General features: G+C 40.6%; 1 protein-coding gene across 1 annotated transcript in view; it reads left to right on the top strand.

Moving 5' to 3' along the window:
- Positions 1-17189, top strand: part of TRPC5 (transient receptor potential cation channel subfamily C member 5) — a 177003-nt gene that overhangs the window by 35563 nt on the left and 124251 nt on the right. Inside the window, exon 2 of the mRNA XM_055564307.1 lies at positions 8717-9238. Coding sequence (XP_055420282.1) covers positions 8717-9238 — 522 coding nt within the window. The remainder of the gene's footprint in view (positions 1-8716; positions 9239-17189) is intronic.

The raw sequence follows: 17189 nt of genomic DNA, 5'->3' as shown, positions 1-17189 counted from the left end.
ACTTAGCTTATCCAAGGCTGAGTTTCCTCAGGTGTAAAATGAGGATAATTATTACACCTATAGCATAGAGTCATGCATGCATGTTGTTGCTCAGGCCAGTCCAACTCTGTGCAACCCTTTGGATTGCAACCAACCAGGCTCTTCTGTCCATAGGATTTTCCAGGCAAGAATACTGGAGAAGGTTGTCATGCCCTCCTCCATGGAATCTTCCTGACCCAGGGATGGAACCTGCCTCATGCCTCCTGCATTGGCAGGCGGGTTCTTTACCACTAGTGCCACCTGGGAACCCCACAGCATAGAGCCATGGTGAGGACTAAATGAGATACTACAGCATGGTGCCTAGCATATGGAAGTGTTGAGTAACCAATAGCCATTAGAATTTATCTAAATTTAGCCATTTAGAATAATCAGGCTAATGCTGGCCATTGTTATATACATTATTTATTTTTTACATATAAATATTGACTTTCTAAAAAACATCAGGTGCATTCTGTGATATTGTACCCAAATAAGTTTTGTCCATTTTAGCCTTCCAATCTATATACACTTTGGCCTTGAAATCAGCTGAGATGATCCAGCAAATTCTGATTATAATGGTTCTGTTTTTAGCACAGTCTGGGAAACAAATTGTTTCCCATCTGATGCCAATGGCTGCTCCAAAGTAGCCCATGCATCACCATTACTTAGCTAACTGACCTTGTAGGTACAGCAGAGTGGGCAGCTGGTAATGTGACGTGATTAGATGCTAGTGTTCTTCATTTCTGAGTACTACAGGGAAATGAAATTCATTTTCAACAGTCTCTTGGACTGAAAAAGACTGAACATTGATTTTTAACTGGCATATTAGGGTGACGAGAAGGAGACCTAGCAGGTTGAAGAGAGGTATTGCAGTTTCACTAAATCCTGGCACAGATGGGAGATTCATTTCCAACATGATGCTATCAGGCCAGCAGTATGAGGAAGTGCCAATTTGAGAGGTTCAGCCTATGACCAAACAGCATTGTGGGTATGAATGAGGTGGCTCCTGACAAGGGTCTGCCCATTAATTACAAATGGGGGGTTTAATTTCAGAAGCCTATGATAAACTCCAGCAAGGGCTGGTGCTTAAAGCTGGTAACAATAGGAATCAGAAATTCCAATTAGCAGATTGTGTCCAGTGATGAGGTTAATGGAAATGAATGTATCATTTGGGTCCCTTGAGAACAATAACCTTGCAAAAGTCCTGGCCAGTCCTGGGAGTGGGTAAAGTAGAGCATCAGCTGTTCCTCTGTTGTGTCCTCTGGCAATGGAATTTAGCTGGAAATATAAAGAAGCTGGCGTTTTCTCAATGTGCACTGTACTGCAAGTGTTTTGTGTGATGAGCTCTGAGCCGAGTGACTCTGTCTCATGCTCATTAATCCAAAAGGGCCCTAGACTGTAACACCAGCTTCTCAACTGGACGACCTAGGGCAAATCCAGGAGCAAACTCATTAGGGCCTGAAGGTAAAGCCCCAGGGAGATGCAGGCAATGTAACTGCTTTAGTGGCCATGCCCTAAGCCCACATCATTACAAATTTTAAAAATTCAATCCAGTCAGTTCATGTACCAGGTTTCATTAGAAATACAGTTGTAGATAATATGAACCAAATATAATTTATTGGTGTGTTAATTTCCTTCTTTCTCCCCCCACCCCTGACCTTCTTCACTTTGTTAAAAAAAAAAAAACATGATTTTTAATGGGAAGCTCAAGATCATTCAGTATAATTTTGGAGTTCAAAGTGAAGGCAAAACTTGATAAGAATAAAATTCAATTTTCCACCTAACCTCAATCTGAACACAAAATAGCTGTTAAAGGATAATTTAAAAATAAAAAAAGTTAAATCATGATCCTCATACAAATTTAAAGGTAACACAAGTGGACACATGTCTAAGATTTTATTTAGCTCATTAATTAGTGAGGAAACCAGGAAGTCATAAATCTGCAAACTATGCCCTGCAAGATAAATCCAGCCTGTCAACTGTTTTGTGAGTTAATTTTATGGGGTACAGCCACACCCATTAATTTGCATATTGCCTTTGGTTGCTCTCTTACTACAGTGGCAGAGTTGTAAGGTCCACAGACCCTAACATATTTACTATCTGGTTTTTTACTGGAAAAGTTTGCTAACCCTGGATATAAGCCATTGGGAATGCTGAAAGAAATTTATAAACAGATGCAAAGAAATTTATAGATGTATAGATGTACAGGTCAGTTGCATTTTGCCAGGCAGAAATTATTTTCATTAAAATTTACAGAGTTGTAAAATAAGTCAAAAACAACACAGATAATCCAGAAAATATAGTAGACCTGGGCTATTAGGTCAGTTATATAAACAGAAACTCAAGACTAGGGATCTAGGGAGAAATCTTATTTTATGAACAGGTAGAGAAGAAGCTGGAAATCAGAAACTATCCAAAAAGGGAAAGTACCCTAGTGCAGAGCCTTAAAGATTGGCAATTGGAATGGAGGAGGCCGAGGTTGGTTACTTGGAAACTTCCTTAGGCCTGGTTGCTCTGGAAACTGGGGCAGGGCTGAAACTTGGGGAAGACCAATGGGTCCAGGTGTAAATGAGCCAAGGTGGGCAGAGGTTAACCCCCACACTCTTGGTTTCAACTACTATTATAGACTGAAAACTGTCACATCTACATTTTCAGCCCTGACCTTTTTCCTTCAACATTCATGCTAGAGTTATACAATTCCCTGCAACTCTCCCAATAAGTATTTCATACTCAACATGTCTAAAATTGAACTTTCCTTAAACCTTAAACCTGTCTTTTCTCCTGTATTCACTATCTCCAATGGTGACACCACCATTCAATCAGGCATGCAATGCTGAACCTGACATCCTTGATTTCTGCTCCCTGCAGTATTACCTGATACATCCAATGAATGTCTTAAAATCTCTTCTATCTCTGGAATCACTGTCTAGTTTAAGATCTTGCCATCTTTTCACCTGGTCTGTGGATATCTTTTAACTAGTCTTATCTTTCTGAAACTTATCCAATGATTTGCTGGAGCTGGCTTATACCAGCTGGTAAGGATTGGTTGTGTGCATCTCTCCCAACTCTGTCTTCCAGGATGTCATATTGGTAGCTTGAAATTGGCCACAGTGGGAGTATTTACACCACAAAAATTGGCAAACACTATAAATCAAGATTTTTTAAAGTGGAAAGCTACTTGTTAAATATTTATCAGCACATATACCTCTGTCAATTCCCCACACTTTAGCCAAACTGATCTTTGTAAAACACTTGTTCAACCATGCTACTTTCCTGATTAAAACTCTTCAATGGCTCCCTATGGTCAACAGATCATATTAAGTTCCTTCTCATAGCATATGAGACCTTTTATTTTCTGGCCCTGGCCTAAATGTCTAGCATTCTCTCCCATCCCTCCTTAGTCTCACAACTTCTCTGCTAGCTTAAAGGTCACACACTGGCTCACTCTGGCCTAAATTGCATCATACATGTATTTTGTTTGGCCTGCACACTATCTTTAACTTTTTTGAGCCAACATTGAAGACTGTAGGAAAAGCTACCTCCAGATCCACATTTCTGACTTCTCTTGAAAAATTACAACACCAGCCCTTCATTCATGCATATGGGAGCAAGGAATGGAGCGGCAGATGCCCCCTTTGAGAGGGCACGTGCTCCACAGCTCACCCGTTTCTACCATTCACTCACGCAAATTATGCATCTGCACCCTCACTTAGCTCTTAATTCTGTTACCTGTTATCTCTTTGGCCCTTGTTGCAGACCATATTACAAAGTCCTGATTATTATCAGAAACCTCTGATCCTAATTATAGACTCTCTCTTTACATGGTTGTCCTGGTGATAATCCATGGTACCTGCACGGTCTAGAGAGGGATGAGTAGCAGAATGAGAAGATGCAGAGGAGGGAAGAGGAGTAGAAATCTGTAGTCTTTGGATCAGAGGCTCCATCTTAGAGTAATAGCATTGTGAAAATGACAAGCAGGGATTGTCCTAGGTGTTTGTAACCTCGGGGTATTCATATAGAAAGTCATAGACTCATCCATATAGAGCCTATCTACTTACCTTCCTTAGAGTCTTAAAATGTCTTCCTTCTTAGCTGAACATAGAAAGAAAAGACCCAAGGACACTAGTTCACATTGATTCCAATTGTGGGAGCCAGGCTTGTAAACAAAAGTCGGCTTCTTAATTTGAGAATAGGACACTGAGTTTCCTTTTAGCTGAGTGCCTGCTGTATGTCTAATACTGTTCTAGATGCTATGGGGAAAACAATAGCAGACTAAGACAGCTCTGCCTTTGGAGACCTCACAACCTTATTGAGGAAGCAAAAAATACATATATGAAATATAGACAAATATAAGCCCACCTCAGAAGAGTGGTATCTTGGATGTAACCTAGTGCCCACAACATCTGGGTGGTCAATGAGGGATGGGATCAAGTTAAGGGGAAGATCTATGGAAGAAGTCAGGGCTTACAATGGCCCTTCACTGGCAGAGAAGTGGTGATCCACACAGGGGATCCCTCAAGGATATACATAGAGCAACGAATGAGGTGGGTGTGGCAATCTGTGAATGATAAGGCTAACTGGAGGAGAAAAGGCAATCTTGGTAGGAGGACATGGTTGGCCACTGAAGACCAATTTCTTTTGAAAAAATTTACTCTCTGTTGTTTTGTACCCAGAAAGACAAATGGATAATCAGAGGCTCCTTGTTGAGCACCCAGTCAACGACAATGGATTCAGATGGCTCTGGAAAGCATGTCATACTCTAGGCATAGACAGCAACCTTTCAGCTCCATGACACAAATGGGGCTAAGCATTATTCACAAGTACCATTGTGTGTCTTGGACACGTCTGTCAGCATTGACATAGAGAAGGAAAAAGAGTAAGAAAAGAAAGAGCAAGGAAGTGGGTAGAGGGAGTGAACAGAAAGAACATCGTGAGAAGGAATAGACTCGTACCTCCAGTCTAACCCAGTGAATTCTGTGCTGCCAGCCATCTTCCCTCCACCCCCCATCTCCAGCCTTGAGATCATGACAGAGATTAAGAAATGCCCCTGTGCACCAAGGAGGGACAGATTCTGGGTCTGAGCTCCTTTCTTCCCAGGCAGTCTATGATACATGGCTCACTTGTCATCTGGCCCAATTCTAGGCTTTATGCCGGTTGTTGTGTTTACATTCATTACTAGGCCCACTCAGACCTACTTCTTCCTTAGCCTGCAGGCTTATGTTAATTTCTGAGATTATTCTTTCCTGTGTCCAATTTACTTTATGAGCCAGTTGCTCACTTCCTGCTATCTTGTTGGTAGCTGCTCCCTCTAAATGTTTAACAATGTTTACTTGCTGCTCCATCCAAGCAATTGATGATCAATGTGCAGCCAATTCTCTACTATTCAAAGGCTGATGCAACCACCCCATGAAGGAAACAGATTCCTGGCAAACTTTTCCACCATTTTTCTCCCACTCCCAGGTTTCTGGCCACTGCCCTGTTTGGGAAAGCCGCATCCAAGGTGGGAAGGAGGCAAAGATGATGAAAATTACAACCCATCCTTTTGTCAGTTTGCCAGCAACCATGGGTTTCCAAAATTATTTTTAAGAATCAAAAGAAAGTAGCAATTAAAATAGTATTTGTCTATTCTATGAGAATCTCCATTATCCACATTCTTTTGTTCTCTGCAGTTAACTGAGTATTTGGAGCTTTGCTTTAAAAAAAAATGTATTCAGATCAATATTTTACAATATCCTGGAATTTTATCCATGCTTTGCATCCTCAGACCCTCCACCCCTCCATGAAATGTTCTCAGACTATTCCAGTCCTCCTTGTGATTTAGATCCAGATTCTACAACACTGAGACTCTTCTGTTGGGTGTAGCATATCCCAAAAGGCACATTTTCAAGTTGAAAGATTCTTTTTTTAATTCATTGATTTGGATCTGTACACTCACCCAGAAGTATATGATCATGAATACCCAAAGAACCCCATGCCTTTCACCTATAGCTGCTATTTACACCAAGTCTCACATCATGGACATACCAATTTTATCAGATCTCTTTTTGCTATTGGTAACTCATACTTCAGATGGTAAAGAATCTGCCTGCAATGCAGGAGGCCCAGGTTCAATCCCTGGGTTGGGAAAATGCCCTGGAGAAGGGAATGGCAACCCACTCCGGTATTCTTGCCTGAAAAATTCTATGGACAGAGGAGCCTGGAGGGCTACAGTCCATGGGGTAGCAAAGAATCAGACATGACTGAGCGGCTTTCACTTTCATCCCATCCCTCCAGCCTAGAGGTCCTCATTTACAGAGTAATTCTCCCTAATAATAACAGATTCTCTCTATTTTGCTGGGGTCTACAGGAAGCTGGAGGAATACTGTCTGGCCTTGGTCTTTGATCCACTCAAGTTACAAAGTCAGGGTCACAATTTGGGAATGTCTTCTCTTCAGCCCCCAGGGCTTGATTTAGTGACATAGTCTTTATGATCACTGGTTGTCTTTAACCTTTCAGACAAATATTTCTGCAGTCTCTACTGCTCATTTGGAATGAACACATACTCCTACTTACCAATATATGTAAGTCTGATCTACCTAACCAAGTTCCAAGAAAAATGTCCTTCACTTCTCTGTGCATGCATGTGCCGGGGTCCAGCCCCGGTGGATCCAGGGAATTTGAAGCGGGGATGGCATCGGCGAACTGGATACAATAGCTTTAATTAAATATTAGAGATATAAAGAGTAATAGAATAAGGATAGCTCAGCAGGAATATTCAGTGGAGAAAAGAGGCTGAATAACTTGGTTGACGTGGAAAGCTAATAAAATTCCAAGGCAAGGAATTTATGTCACCTACATAGGCCGCAGGCATCCTCCCATTCTCCTGAAGGAGAGGAGACACTAAGGCCTCCCTGGTCAGATCTTAGAAGCCCAGGCATAATTAGTAGGCTTGACGAGCCTCCACGCTCCAGATGGGAATTCAGCCAGAAGGTGAGAGAAAGAACGACATGGGGAGACCAAGTTTCGGTGAACAGGGCCCGCACTTTATTTTCCAAAGTAATTTTTATACCTTAAGTTGTGCATAGAGTATAATGGGGGAAGGGGTAGAGTCAGCAGTAAGCCAGGCTTTCTTCCTGCAAACTTATCATATGCAAAATTTAGGTGATTTACATCATCTTCTGGCCAAGAGGCCTGTTAACATTTTATGACCCTTTCTTCAGAAAACTTATTTTTCTCTAAAGGTGATTATTCTAAAGTCAGGCACCACTCTCCGAAAGCATTAGATAAAGTTGCATTCCTATAGGGCAAAGGTGTGGTGGGCTATAACAAGAAAAAGAATTAACTCAAGGGTCCAAGTTACAAACATTAAAGCTACTACTTACATTTCTATACACCAATTATATTAATCAATACACTGCCAGGGACACAGTAGGTAAGGGATATGGAAACTTAGCAGCAAACATTGGCCCAAAAAGTGAAAAACCCTTCACCAATACAATTTCTAATCAATCTTTTACCTGTTCAAAGAAATCTGTATTTAGACAGTTTAGAACATCTCAATACCTCTCACGTTTGGGAGGCTGTGAACAATCACATGTGGCCGGAAGAACCTGTTCAGGCAGGCTAGAGGACTTCCAAAGGAGTTTGTAGGTTGAAACATTCTTGTCACACCCAGGAACTTTATCAACTGGAGCTGTAAGTTAACTCTTTTTCAGAGAGAGGTGGTGGGGGACAGCCCCCTGTAGAGTCAGAGGTGTAGGTGAGAGCACAAAACAGTAAAGTAGGCAGACTCTGGTTTTGGGGGTAGGTGCTCGAGAATTTCCAGGGGGACTCCTGAGGCTCAGTCCCACCTTTGTGTATGCCGAGCCTCCTTCCTCATGACCTTTGCCACGGGCGGAGTTCCTCACGATGGCTCCCGGCATGCATGTGTATGCTACATCACATCAGTCATGTCCGATTCTTTGTGACTCCATGGACTGTAGCCCACCAGGCTCCTCTGTCCATGAGATTCTCCAGGCAAGAATATTGGAGTGTGTTGCCATGCCCTCCTCCATGGGATTTTCCCAACCCAGGAATCGAACCCACATCTCTTACATCTCCTGCACTGGCAGGTGGCTTCTTTACCACTAGTGCCACCTGGGAAGCCCCATATCTCTCATTGTGCCTCAGACAGAACTGGCATATTTTAAGAGCCAAGCTCTAGGGTCATATTGTCTGAGGTTGAATCCTGGCTCTGCATGTAAAGCTGAATAACCTTCTTTAAACTCGGTGTGCCTCAAATTCTTCATTTGGGGAGAATATTTACCTTATAAGGTCATTGTGGGGATTAAATGAGTAAATATATCCAAAGTATGCCTGGCATGTGTGTGTGTGTTAGTCACTCAGTTGTGTCCAACTCTTTGTGATGCTATGGACTGTAGCCCGCCAAGCTCATCTGTCTGTAGAATTCTATAGACAAGAATACTGGAGTGGGTTGCCATTCCCTTCCCCAGGGGATCTTCTAGCCCAGGGATTGAACCCAGGTCTCCTGCATTACAGGCAGATTCTTTACCATCTAAGCCACCAGGTAAGGATTTTACAACTAGCTATTATAAGAAGAACTGTCTGAAAAACTGGTGACCCCAGTTCCTGAATCATTAACATTTGATGGGCTCTGTGCTCCAAGCCTTAATCTTACACTATTTTGTTTGTTTGTTTGTTTTCATTTTCATGTACCTAGGTCCCCACTCTTATGATGGACACTCAGTTCTCTGAGTTCACACCGGACATTACTCCCATCATGCTGGCTGCCCACACCAACAACTATGAGATCATCAAACTGCTCGTCCAAAAACGGGTCACTATTCCCCGGCCCCATCAGATACGCTGCAACTGTGTGGAGTGTGTGTCCAGTTCAGAGGTAGACAGCCTGCGCCACTCCCGTTCCCGACTGAACATCTATAAAGCCCTGGCAAGTCCCTCACTCATCGCCTTATCAAGTGAGGACCCCATCCTAACTGCCTTCCGCCTGGGCTGGGAGCTCAAGGAGCTTAGCAAGGTGGAGAATGAGTTCAAGGCTGAGTACGAGGAGCTCTCCCAGCAGTGCAAGCTCTTTGCCAAAGACCTGCTGGACCAGGCTCGGAGCTCCCGGGAACTGGAGATCATCCTCAACCATCGAGATGACCACAGTGAAGAGCTTGACCCTCAAAAGTACCATGATCTAGCCAAGCTGAAGGTGGCCATCAAATACCACCAGAAAGAGGTAAGCTGAGCTCTTCTCTGCTTTTGGAGAAGCTTAAGTCCTCCAGAGTTCAGAGTGGCAGAGCAAGAATAAGCATTGTCCTATAGCTTTGCTCTCCACCAAACAAATAGTTAGACAGGCTTCAAAAACAATGAGGTCCATATTTATCCAAGACACATACAACCTCTGAGTATTTTCTTTATGGCCAGATAATTAGGGGAAAATCTGATTCTATGATGGGAAAGCATTCATTCATTCAACAAAAGCTTATTCAGCACTATTTTAGGGGTTCAGGATACATAAAACAAGCACAACCCTACCTTCATGGAATTTACAAGCTAGCAGTAGACAGTACATAAATGATCATGTTGGTGAATATATAATTACAAACTAACATAAGGGCTCTGAGGAAGAACTTCTGAGAACACACAGAAAGGACCCCACCCTATATACTGGGACCAGGGCAACAGTCATAACAGAGGGCTCACTGTCTGCATGCTGGTAGTTGTTAACAGAACTAAGTCCTTGGCAGCCCTTTGGCAAGAAAACTGAGATCCACATTTGAAAGATGGAGTCACACTCAGGGTGTGTGGTTCTACAAAAGGCTGAGTACCATCTTTGATGGTGTGACTTCCAAACTGTTAGGGTTGACCTCTTTGAGGCAGGTCAGGTCAAGCAGATCACATCAAGAGAGGCTTTGCTTTCCAGCTTGGCCACATTCACAGTCAAGCCAGTGCAGTTCTTTGCCATCTTATCAAACAATTTGGGGAAGACTTCTAGCAGGCTTCATTTAGCTCTTTAAGGAGGAAACATGGTAGAAAGAGCAGGGGCTGTGTAACCAGAGCAGCCGGGGATGGAGTGGCCTTCAGCTCTATGACCTGAAGAAACTCGTTCAAATTTCAGGACATTAGTTTTCTCATAAAATGGATGTGACAATTGTTCCTCCATTTCACAGGGCTATTATGAAAATAAATCTACTTTAATGTCCAGTTCTCTCTCTCTTCCAATGGTTCCTGGAGTCAGATTCAATTGGGTTGAACCAAGAAGTGCTTATCTGAAGGGCAGTCAGTAGAGCCATCCCTTCATGGGTCCAGGCTCTGAGGCAAATTACATGTGTGCTCACTTGGTCCCTTTCTCTCAGACAAGAAAAAAAGATACTCTCCCTCTGAAATGAGGCAGACATGAGTACCGGGGTGATCTTGAAGGGGACAAGATATGACAAAAGAGCAACATGGGAGATTGAAAGGGCTTCACTGGGTGGGACAGTAAATGGATAGACCCACCCCTGAGTCTCCTTATCCTGTTTTTGCAATTACTTGCTTTAAGTTATTTAATTAAACCTGAAGTGACTCAACCTCACTTTTCTCTTCTGAAAAATAGGATAATAGATTACTTACCTCCTTAGAGAAATACAAAGTTTAAGTAAAATAAGACAGCTAATGTACTCATGCATAGTACAAAATTCAGTATATATTAGGTATTCAATAAATATTATTATTAATTTTCATTGTTACACACTGTGTACCCATGGTATATGATCTGATTCTATGTACTAAAATTGTAGGTAATAGATATAGTAATGGTCATCCTCTTCCTTACCCCTCCCTCTCATTGCCCTACTATTGATATGTAATAGCAGTTGTCTGCTGTAAGGTCAAATTGACTTTTCTTCACTTTTATATATGTATTTCCATTAATGATGTATATTACGGTTTCAGTGTAGTTTTCACTTTACATAAATTGTTATAATACTTTAAGAAGAAAAACCACAAGTACTTTTAGAGTATGAATTGCTTCCAGATGGCAAAATGGACGGATAGTGGGAATAGAAGTGTTAAAACAAGATATTACAGAATATACCTAAAGTTTGCACTCCTTACCTCACTAGATAGTGATAAACTTCATAATTTTAGGCCCTCATACGCCTGAAAATTGACAAAGCATTTTCAGTTTCATTATAATATTTTATCAATTTTGTATTAGTAGATCATCTCCCAACTATTTTATCACTTGATCCATTCTGCTCATATAATTATCTTCATTTTCCAATTTTAGTTACTGCTCCATTTGGAAACCATTGTGATGACTTCCTCACTCTCCTGGGAATCTTCTTAGCATATACCCATGGTATCACCCTTGGGTTCTACATTCACTGTCCTCCAGTCCTTATTAGCCATCTCATCACTTTTCCCCTCATATTTTAGCCCTTTTTCTTTTCTAAAACTTTGTCCCCTATATCCCTTATTTCATAATTTCTCTTATTACTATTAAATTATTACAGAATACCTCCATGTTTCTATACATTCATACGATATATTTCTCAACTATCCTTATACCAACCTGAATATGGCAAAAGGTTACATTTCTTTTTGCTCTCTCAGTTAAGCATCAGAGACCCCAAAACTGGTCTCAGGGTCTACTTGCTATGTACATTAAAGTAGAAAGTATCATTTGTTTACTTGTGGTAAAATATTCATAACATGAAATTTACTACTTTAACCAATTTTTAAGTTTACAGTTCAGTGACATTAAGTACATTCAGGTTCTTGTGCAATCATGACCATTACAAGTCATTTTTTGAAGATGGACAAGTTTAGGGGTGTCTACTTTTTCTTTCAATAGTGAGCCCATACAGAGTTTCATATTTTGCAGACCACATTAGTTTTCATCCATAATACTGGCAAAGTAGCATCTTTTAGCTATTGAAATTATGGATATTCAGCAGTAATACAAAGGTAATCCAAAAAGCACTGTATTTTTGCAAAGATAAACAATTTTAGGTCTGGTGATACTCTCTCATCATTGTGAATCAAATCAGTGAGAACTTTGGAATTTGATAGACTGAACTATATCAGTCAGAGCACATCAAACCCTAATTCCAGGTTTGCGGCAAATAAAGCAAGGATAGTGAGTGACTCTCAACTTCAATGTCAATGATATCATGAAAAATATACCCTCATAGAGTCATATAAACTCAAATATGGACCAAAATTTAGTCCCATGGCCAGAGACTTCAGAATTTAGAATTTATATATTTAACTCCACATTTTCAAAGGTAAGTTATCTTAACAATGATCATAGATAAGTTTTACTTTAGTTTCTTTTCAAAGTTACAAAAGCAGGTTAAGCTTGAGAATTCAGATATATCTCAAGGTTTGCACTCTTAAGACACTATCTTAAGGTTTGCACTCTGAAGACACTGCTTCCAGAATGTAAAACATGATTTATACTCATCAAAATCTAGAAGCCTCTTCTGAGTTATGATTTCCACTAAACAACTCTATAATCCTTCCCAATCTGTGAAATAAAATTTCTTTTTTTTTCTTAATCTGCAGTTCCATTGAGCCTCAAGTGAGTATAGTCTCTAATTGTTTTCTATTCAAATCCAGTGTCTAGTTTAAGACTGTATACTCTCACCTTGAACAAATCAGCAATGACTTTATTTTTGGGGTGTTTTTATCATTTTAAGTTTAGTGTGTTTGGAAGGAACACAGACCTGGTGAGCTACTAATAATTCAGGTGTCAGTGAGCACATCATCCTTAAAAGCTCTTGATCTAAGGAAGACAGAGAAGACAATGGCACCCCACTCCAGTACTCTTGCCTGGAAAATCCATGGACAGAGGAGCCTGGTAGGCTGCAGTCCATGGGGTCAGGAGGAGTCGGACACTTACTGAGCAACTTCACTTTCACTTTCCACTTTCATGCATTGGAGAAGGAAATGGCAACCCACTCCAGTGTTCTTGCCTGGAGAATCCCAGGGATGGCAGAGCCTGGTGGGCTGCCGTCTATGGGTCGCACAGAGTTGGACACGACTGAAGAGACTTAGCAGCAGCAGCAGCAGCAGCAGTCATTACAAAAGTGAAACATACAGTGCTTAGGCCACAAGCATAAAAAAGGTCATGGTCTTGATAATTTATCACAGTATACACTACACTTGATCACCAATTTTCACCATACAAATTCTCCTTATGCAGAATGCGATAGACATAAATAAACGAATATAAACTTTACCCTTCTATTATATCTATAGCAAATGAATTCAGCTTTTCTAGGTTGTATAAAATTCCTCAAATTCCTTAGAGGCATATAGTTTATATATGCTTACTCATCAAGAAGAAAAATATATTCATATCTTAAGTGAGTCACCCTCCAGGGTCTGATGGGACACATTCAATTGGAGAATTGCATGTTGCAAGCCCCCAAACAAATTGACATTTTTTTAAAGGCCAGTTTTTCCAGATAACCTTGAGGCTCTGAAGAAGGCTAGACAAGAATTATCTCCCACGACCAGAATTGTTCAAAGGAGAAACAACCTCTAGATGGGAATGGGACAACTGAGCTAAAAGAGAAATTTTGTCTTCTTTTCCATACTTGATTCCATGCTTGATTCCAGTTGGACCATGGAGAGTCTATCTTTAAGAACAGGTAGGTCACTTCTCAGTCTCTATACTCAAGAGTAGGAAAAAGCAGATCTACCACTTCTCCACTTTATAGTGTCATGCCTGCTGACACATTGTTCAGTCTTCTTTCAAAGCATGCTGTGATTCCAAGAGGGCAGAAATTCCCAGTATTAATGGAACTTTTCTCAACACGTGGATGTATTATAAGGGAGTAGTATCAGAGACTCATACACCAGGAAAAAGTACCCAAAGATAAGCCTGCTCACATCAAAACTTTCAAACAGAATATATGTCTCTATGTCTCTTAAACCTGGAGCCAAAAAGCTTTATTCAAAAAAAACAAACAAACAAACAATTTTTCCTCTATAAAATGAACTGCAACACAACTGATTTTCCAAAACTGGAAGTTAGGAGTTGCCAACAGTAAAAATTGAGAAGATAATGGTTTCAAGAAAGGCCAGTTTCCCCAAGTTTAACTAAGAATAAAACTATTTAAAAATGATTAGTATTACCAGAATTTATCATCTAGAGACATGTGTATTCATGTGTTTTAAACAACACATTTTGTTAATGGCATCTTTGATTAAAGGAATCTGAAACACTGAAGTTGTTTTTCCTGTGACTGCCTGGTCTACTTTATATGAATACTTGTGTTAAACTAAACAATACCTCTGGAGATGCTTTCAGCATTTTACTAGGGTCGTTAAGATGGAACTGTGACAAGGGTAAAGAGTTCAATGGTTTTCCTTACCTTGCTAAAATGCAGTTTCATTCCTCGGGGGTATAAATGGAGATCACCTTCAAAGACTACTACCCTGAAGAGATTTGACCCTTGAGACCGACAGTTGTATCTGTCAATACAAATAACTCTCAAGTAATGTCAGGAACTAGAGGTTATTTTTTCTTTTTGGACAATTTTGTTGGTTGGTTGGTTTGTGAGCTAAGGGTTATACTGTTAGGAGAAAAACAAGTTTTAAATGTGATCTGAAGGGATGTGCTTTGCTGTGCTTAGTCACTCAGTCATGTCCGACTCTTTGTGACCCTATGGACTGTAGCCTGTCAGGCTCCTCTGTCCATGGCGATTCTCCAGGCAAGAATACTGGAGTGGGTTGACATGCCCTCCTCCAGGGCACCTGGAGGGATAGGAGCCTTGAGAAAATAAGACATATACCCTAGAGAAAATGTCTAAATATCTCTAGTGTGTTAAGATATGATTGTCCATACAAGAGTACAATCGCCAGCTTTGATGTAAAAAATGAATCTAGTTGGATAGTAGTGGGTTAATAATGCACAGAGTTACATAACTCCCTTGGGAACAAAATCTTACCCTTAAATGGCATATAATTCACTATTTCTTGAAAGGCTGCTTTTTCATTGTTGTTTTTTTTTTTCTCCCTCATTACTATTCCTAGCAGCACTGAGTAGACTCCCAAGAAGAATTTAATTTGGTGAAGAAAATGCTCAAAATAATGAAACAAAAACTTATTCCAACTATAACAGTGTATTTACTGATATCCAGTGAAATGAGACACAGAAGGCAATGGCACCCCACTCCAGTACTCTTGCCTGGAAAATCCCGTGGATGGAGGAGCCTGGTAGGCTGCAGTCCATGGGGTCGCTAAGAGTCGGGCATGACTGAGTGACTTCACTTTCACTTCTCACTTTCATGCATTGGAGAAGGAAATGGCAACCCACTCCAGTACTCTTGCCTGGAGAATCCCAGGGATGGGGGAGCCTGGTGGGCTGACGTCTATGGGGTCACACAGTCGGACACGACTGAAGCGACTTAGCCGCAGCAGCAATGAAATGAGAAAGCTTAATCTCTTTGAAAATGAATGTAAAACTACTGGATAATATTTACATGTCACATAGGACTTTTAGGTATTTTCATATAGACATTTTGTAACTCTTCCTAAAAAGTCCTGATTTCATATACTCTTTCCCATTGTCAGATATATCAACCAAAAGCTTTGAAAAATGTATCATTTTATGTGTTCCTTATCATCATTGAAAGTAGGCAGAAAAGTTATTACAATTATCATTTAACAAACAAGAATGGAGTATATTTCAGAGATTTGTTGAGGACTATCTATCTGACAAAGTCACCATAAACAGCTGCATGCATGCTAAGCTGCTTCAGTTGTGTCCGTCTCTGCAACACTATGAACTGTACCCCACCAGGCTCCTCTGTCCATGTGATTCTCCAGGCAAAACTGCTGAAGCAGGTTGCAATTTCCTTCTCCAGGGAATCTTCCTGACCTAGGGATTGAACCTGTATCTCTCATGTCTCCTGAATTTCCATGCAGGTTCTTTACCACTGGCACCACCTGGAAAAGCCCCAAGAGCTGCATAACTGTTGAAAACTTGTTACTTTAATTCTGTCTTCTGAAAATATCTTCCCTAGTAGTTCTTATTCTTAAGTATGTTCTTATTTCTTACTCTTATTTCTTATCACTATTAACTTTAATTCTAATTCTGCCCCATAAGAGCAAACATACTTAATACAACAATCCATTGCTTGGAGCAGGGTTGAAAACAAAGTGAGTCACTCAGTTGTGTCCAACTCTTTGTGACCCCATGGAGCCTGCCAGGTTCCTCTGTTCATGGAATTCTCCAGACTAGAATACTGGAGTGGGTAGCCATTGCCTCCCTCCAAGGGATCTTCCCAACACAGGGATTCAACTCAGGTCTCTCGTATTGCGTGCTGATTCTTTACCGTCTTGAGCCACCAGGGAAGCCGACATCTTAACACATACAATCACACAATCAAAGCAAACATTGCAATGTATTTTTATCTAATCTTGAGGTGCCATTGTGGTATAATCTTTACAGGTGACCCATGTAGCCAGGAGGCTAGACAGTTCCACACATTACAAGGTTGTAGCAGCTTCTTGTTTGACACTTAAGGACCATGTTTGACTATTGTTTTATAGGCTGGTTCAAGCTTTATCTTGTTTCAATGTCTGGAGTAGTCTCATAGATTTCGCTTGATATATTTTGATGACTTGCCTGAGTAAGTATGCTTGATTTTGTTCTTTCATTACAACTAACAATTTTAACAGGCTCACACTAATCTGCTGTGGAATCATCATAAAGTTCATATTCCAAAGTTCTACTTGGAAGAATAGCTACCCTTCAGTATCGATCATACTTGAGGAGCACCAGATCTTTCCATTTATAGTTAAATTGCTCACCAAATAAAATTCATAGCAGATTGATGGTCTCTCCTTGGATATGTTTCCTGATCTTGTGCAAGTATTCATGCCTTGAGATTTACTGTGACACAAAATTATAGCCCAATTTCCTAAAGTCCAAATTTCTAGTGGAGAGTGTATATCTTCCCTGACTGTTTCTAAGTCTTTAATTAAAGCACAGATTCTATCTTTTAACTTCTATTCAATTCCTCTGTTATTCTTCTTCTTGGTTCCTACATATATAGATTTCCTTATTTAACTCTAATCACTAATTTTTCCTTATAAAACTGCTCTTATTGGAATGGTGGGGATAAATGGTTACTTCTTGCTTTCCCACTGTTCTATTTAGGTTACTGTGGCAGAGTTCCATTGCATTG

This window comes from Bubalus kerabau, chromosome X (assembly GCF_029407905.1).
Source record: "Bubalus kerabau isolate K-KA32 ecotype Philippines breed swamp buffalo chromosome X, PCC_UOA_SB_1v2, whole genome shotgun sequence".
NCBI lineage: Eukaryota > Metazoa > Chordata > Mammalia > Artiodactyla > Bovidae > Bubalus > Bubalus kerabau.
This window is presented reverse-complemented; position numbering and strand designations above follow the sequence as displayed.